The sequence below is a fragment of the Hylobates moloch genome, unplaced genomic scaffold, assembly GCF_009828535.3.
Source record: "Hylobates moloch isolate HMO894 unplaced genomic scaffold, HMol_V3 SCAFFOLD_13, whole genome shotgun sequence".
Classification (NCBI taxonomy): domain Eukaryota; kingdom Metazoa; phylum Chordata; class Mammalia; order Primates; family Hylobatidae; genus Hylobates; species Hylobates moloch.
Window position 1 is genome coordinate 96,741,096 of NW_026652288.1, and position 6,000 is coordinate 96,747,095.

Genomic DNA, 6,000 nt, shown 5'->3' on the forward strand with positions numbered 1-6,000 from the left:
CTATGGAGTATCCTTTCACTCTTCCACAAGCCACTGCTCCCTGCACGTTTCTCTATTATTGTGGGTATCACATTGCACTACGTTAGACACACCCTTTGGAGTGAAATGTACTTGGATTTAAGTCCCAATTCTTTCACTTACTGACTGTGAAAACTTGGGCAACTAGTTTCCCTGAGCCCCAGTTTCCTCAGATGTAAAATGGAGTTTATAATATCTAATTCATAAGGCTCCTATGAGCATTAAAGATGATGTATATAAAGATCCCAGTACAGAGTCTGATATATAGCAGATTATAAATGAATGAATCCATGAAAGTGGAGCCTGAGTCTTAGCCTAAAAAGTCAATGCTGGGAAACCATACCAGCATCTTCAGATTAACAATGATATATTTGCTAATCAGGAAGTTGTTTCTCTCCAATACACAGTCTGTCCATGTATTCAGATGCATATATCTGTATAATGCATACATTTGAGTTTTTGGGTATGTAAACAGAGCAAGATAACTACATACATAGATTATGTAGCTATGTCATGTTAATATTTACATAAAGTATAAATAGGTAAGTACAAAAAGTCTGAAAGGATATACACCAAGGTATTGACAGTAGTTATCTCTGAAATGGGAATATAAGTATTTCAATTTTTGTGCATATAAAATGTTTACATTTGTCAAGAAGGACCATGTACTATTTTTTCAATAAAAAGAAAATAAATTTATTTAATTTTTTTCAAGGTCCCTACAATAGCAATATGTGAGATTCTATTAAGAAAACAAAATGTGTTAATCCCATAGCCAATGTCAATATTTTCTTAAACCAATCTGTGGAGGAGGGCCTCAGAAACAGAAGGAAGGGAAGGCACGTGTCCAAGTTAACCTGTGAATTAGTTGGAAAGCTGAGTCAAAAAACCAGTTGGCAGGGTCCAGGCATCCATTTTCAAGTGAGGAAATGAACCAGTGTTAACAGGGCTGGGAGTTCAGGTTCAGCCCTGCTGAGGAGGGAAGAGCACTGGCCCTGGGTCAGAAGAGCTAAATTCAGCTCCAGCTTTGACTTTATTTATCCTTTCCATTTTAGGAGGTCATGGGAGGTCTTGTTTCCTCATCCATTAAGTAGTAATAATAACGACTTCCCACAGCACTGCTATCAGCGTAAAGGAGGATGGGGAAGTATTTTGTTAACTGTGCAGCCCTAGTCAAACATTAGTTATGATTATTCCATCCCGCTACTTCCCGAAAAGCAAGAGTCAGGAATGAGCTTTGGCTCCTGAACTGGACTTCCCTATAATAGCGACACCCAAATTATGCAAGGCCGAAAGGTCAACTTCCTCCATGACTGCTTTTTCCAGACCACATCGGGGAGACGCTGAGCCTCCTGAGGCCGGTTCTGTCAAGGACTTGGCAGCAGACAGCCCTGTGTAGCCCAGAAGCCTGGTGCCATGTGTGGTAGGCAACTGGTCAGCGTGGGAGGAAGGCCCAGGAAGCTTTCCCTTCTACTTTGTTTGCATCTCAAAACGGTTTCAAACATATGAAACAAATATCTCCCTTCATGTAATGGGCTTGAGCATATGCTTGCCTGCTTGCGTTAGGGGCTGTAAATTGAAGAATATAAGTGGCAGCTTTCATTCCTCATCACACTCTCTGAATGTTTTTGGCTTCTTGTATACGAGGCACCGGCTGTATAGTTCCCAACACCTGCTATCTATCCTCCGGCTAATCAAAAAGTTTAGCTACATTGCAGAAATGTCAAAAGTAATATATAGAGCTGAGATTTTGGAGGCTCCACTGTAGGAACAGGCTAGGAGGACTCTAAAAATGCCCACATATATCTGTGATTGTGGCATGAACGGCACTTGCTATCTTTTCCATACACTGTCTGTACACTCCCCTTGTTTCAACCCACAACACACCGAGACTCCATTTTTGAATTGCAGAGTTGGAAGGGACTGCATGGATCCCTTACAGAGCACCCTAATTTGACAGACGATGAAAAGGATACCCCAAGAGATGTCACATCATGCTCAATACCATATGGTAAATTAACTTCAACAGAAGAAGGGAATAACAAGAGCTCACAGAAGAAGCTGGGTCCATGCCCATATCATGCCCAGGCATCTGGCCAAAGCAATTAATCCTGTGAAAAATAATTTAAAAACCCATAGCTTTATGTGAAAAATTTAAAAATATTAATGCCAAAGTCCCTCCCCAGGAGATTCTGGTTTAATTGGTCTGGGGTGAGGCCTGAACACTGGCAAGTTTTAAGGCACCACAGATCATTCCGAGGTACAGTCAGAATTATGAGCCATCAGTTTAGAATAACACACTTGGCTGAAAGTCTAGTGGAATATAGCAGAAAAAATCCTTAACTTGGAGCCCGAAGACCCAAATTTGCATCTGGACCTTTTCATGATCATCAGTGTGGTTTGGGCAAGTTGCTTAACTGCTTTTATACCCACCACTTTTCCATAAATGCTTACTTCATCCAGAATCTGAAAACCAGATGAGACAGTGCTCTTGAAAGTGCTCTGCAAACACTGAAATACTGTATCCATGTGAGACGAGACCTGCTGGAGACTTTTCTAGTGGAGCACTTTTCTCGTAGTTTCTTGGCTATTCAAAAATTGAATTCAATTCAATAAATAGGTATTGAATGGCTAGTAGGAAATAGACATTGTGTTAGGTGCCGGCCATACAAAGATGAAGACATAGATCATGTAACTTAAGGAGCACTGAGATTTGTAAGGGGAGGTGGACATTTAAACAAGGAGATACTACGAGGACAATAAGAGATGCAGCTTCAAGGGACAGAAACAGAACAAAGGACAAAGGAAGGGATGCTCACTCTGGAAGATGGTGGTCAGAAGAGAGAGATATTTGTGCCAGTTTGAACAATCAGGTCTTCTAGGTGGAAAATAAAGATGAAGGTTGCTCCAGGTCGAGGGATGAGCATATGCAAAGATACAGAATTGTTACTCAGCCAAGTAGTTTGGTATGGGCTGGTGCTCTGAATGGTAGGGTGGGGTTCAGACCAGATCATTGACAGAGAAATGAGATTATCATTCAAAGTAGATTGACATAAATCACATATTTTTTTTTTGGAGAAAGAAAAATGATGTTTAATGGCAGGTTTAAAATTACGATGGATTTAAAAAGAACAGAATTATTGCACTAACTTTTTAAGGACCTGGTTATCTCTCTGAACCACAGGTAATCGGAGTTCAAAGAGTTAACATAGTCTGAAGCCTCTCATTGGTCTCAGACCCAGAAAAGTTGCTAGGTTACTTTGCAGAAGAGAAACAAATAAAAACACTTTCCCAATTGAAAAGAAAATTAATAGTAAAAGATGTGTTTAGGGACTTTACACATCTGCAGAGCATTTGTTTTTTTTTGTGTGTGTGTGTGTGTGTGTGTGTTTTTAACAGCATTAACACTCAAGTAATAAAAATAACTAGGGTGGTTGGGTTTTCAGACTTGCAGGAAAGAACTTGTATGAAAGGTCTGGTAAGGAGTGTCAAGTATAATGAGGAATAAGAAAGGTTAAAGAGTTTAAAACCAATTAGAATTTGAAGTTCTTGATTTCAGAACTCTAAAATCCTTTTTTTTTTTTTTAAGTGTGATATCTCTTTAAGAGCCATTTGGTGTACTTCATAGCCTGATTCATGCCACCAGCTGCCTCTGATTTCAATGAGAAATGCAGAAAATTTATAGGGAACTGTAAAATGGGGACAGATTTTTAGTTTTCTAAATTGAGGTTTCACTGGCAAACTTGTAAAGGTTGAAGAAACCACAGGGCCAAGCTATGGGAAGCTGGTTTCTTTTCTGGTCAGAACGAATAAACACACAAACACGTATCTAACTCACAAAGTGCTGGAAGAGAGAAAGCAACGCTCTTTCCAGAGGAGGAACACGGAAAAATCAGCCCTGTGGGTGAACAGCAGGAGAGTCACATTCGCCGGCAGGCAGCGCCCTGTGCAGGCGGTGGGAGAAATCCGAGCTTCAGCAGCGTCCGGAGCAGGATTTGCACAAAGTCTCCCATTTCAAGTTTTATGTCTCCTGGAGTCCTGGGGAAGGCACCCAGTCCACCCACAGCTCCCTTCTCAGAGCCCTAAGAATTGATGAGAAAGCCCCTCACTACCACACGCAGGACACGCAGGTGAGTCTGTCCAGTGACAAGGTCAGACCCTCCCTGCTATTTGACACCGGTCCCCAAAAGGGAACCGTGCCCTCTCCTCCCCTGGCACGTACCTCATTTTCCTGCCTTGGGTGCTCCCGGCTGCCCAGCCTTGGTCCTCCCAGCTTGACTTGCCTGTGAGCTCGTGCCCGGTGTGGTGTCCGTGATGCCTTATCTTTGTTCTGAGGTCCCTGTGTGTCTCTGGAATTGGCTGGCATTCTCCATTCAGGTCACGCCTTCCCCTGCCTGCAACAGATCCCCTCTCCCCCTCTCTCCCTCTGGCTTTTCCTCTCTCCTCTCTCTCTCCTTTGACTTGCTCTTGCACTCCCAGGAACCTGACAACAAAATCTGTCTTCTTCCCGAAAAGATCTGCTCCTTCCCTTCCCTCCTTTATCCTGTGTGGCTGACTTCAGCCCTTGAGAGAAAATAACTGAGGGGCTCAAGCAGGTATTTGTATCACTGTGTGTGTGTGTGTGTGTGTGTGTGTGTGTGTGTGTGTGTGTGTGTAGAGAGAGAGAGAGAGAGTGAAAGGGGACAAAGTCTGATTTCTCTTTAGTCTTTTTTGCCAGATGACTATAATTTTCTGCTTTTCTTCAGGACACCTGTGAAAGAAAAGCAATTAAATAGAAACAACCAACTAAGAAGGCAATTCTAGCACCTACACTAGAAGAAAAAAAAGGGCTAAATCCCAGAGCGTCTGTCTGCAAATAACTACAGGTTTCCTTGTGAGCAGAGCCCCAAATAACTACAGGTTTTCTCGTGATCAGAGTTACAAACAACGGCAGGTTTTCCTGTGAACAGAGTCACAGGCCCGGAACTGGGGGAGCACCAAGTCCTGAAGTTGGCTGCTTGTTCCTCCCCATGAGCAACACCTGTGGCACTATTTACCTGCTCAGAGTGTGTGCGGCTCTACTCCAGCCCAGAAAGGGCCCGTCACAGCAAGAAATCTCACCGCCCCAGAAAGACCTGGGCCTGTATACATGTCTATACCCATGGCTTCTGGAGAAATCAACACTAGATCTAAGAGGAGCTGAATAATAAGAAAATTACCCCCTCCACAACAACCACCAACACTGAATAGGGAGAGGCATATCTGAGTGTAAAAGTTAAGTTTGAGGCCGGGCGCGGTGGCTCACGCTTATAATCCCAGCACTTTGGGAGGCCGAGGCGGGTGGATCACGAGGTCAGGAGATCAAGACCACGGTGAAACCCCGTCTCTACTAAAAATACAAAAAAATTAGCCGGGCGTGGTGGCGGGTGCCTGTAGTCCCAGCTACTCGGAGAGGCTGAGGCAGGAGAATGGCGTGAACCCGGGAGGCGGAGCTTGCAGTGAGCCGAGATTGCGCCACTGCACTCCAGCCTGGGCGACAGAGCGAGACTCCGTCTCAAAAAAAAAAAAAAAAAGTTAAGTTTGACTGTGCAACTTTTCTGTGATAGACACAGTACTAGGCACTAACATCGTCTCAGTTACTTTCGCAAACTGGTGAGAGTGCTGCTGTTATACTCATTTTACAAGTGAGGACACTAAGGCTCAGAGAGAATATGTCACTTGCCAAGATCATCCAGTTATTTATGACTCCCCACTGCCATTACCACTAGAAGCTAACAGCTATTGAGTGATATGTGTCAGGCACTGCTCTAAGCACTTAATATATGAATTCTTTTCAGTCATCTTTATATCTTGTATACATGGCTGGTAATATTCTCATTTTTCAGAGGAAATTGCCCAGAGAGGTTAAGTAACTTTCCCAAGTTCACACAGCTAGAAAGTAATAGAGGCAGAATTTGAAGTGTTAGCCACTGTATTACACTGCTACTTATTAACATTTTATAA

The 6,000-nt window shown here is 43.1% G+C and overlaps 1 protein-coding gene across 3 annotated transcripts in view; it reads right to left on the reverse strand.

Moving 5' to 3' along the window:
• The window catches only part of MASP1 (MBL associated serine protease 1), a 71,267-nt gene extending 66,917 nt beyond the window's left edge, over positions 1-4,350 (reverse strand). For 2 of the 3 annotated variants that reach the window (XM_032171883.2, XM_058426928.1), the window contains exon 1: positions 4,241-4,323. In XM_032171883.2, the coding sequence (XP_032027774.1) occupies positions 4,241-4,245 (5 nt within the window). In that variant the 5' untranslated portion in view covers positions 4,246-4,323. Of the gene's footprint in view, positions 1-4,240 lie in introns of all 3 variants that reach the window. The other variant, XM_032171882.2, reaches the window with a different exon arrangement.
• Positions 4,351-6,000: the final 1,650 nt, after the last annotated feature.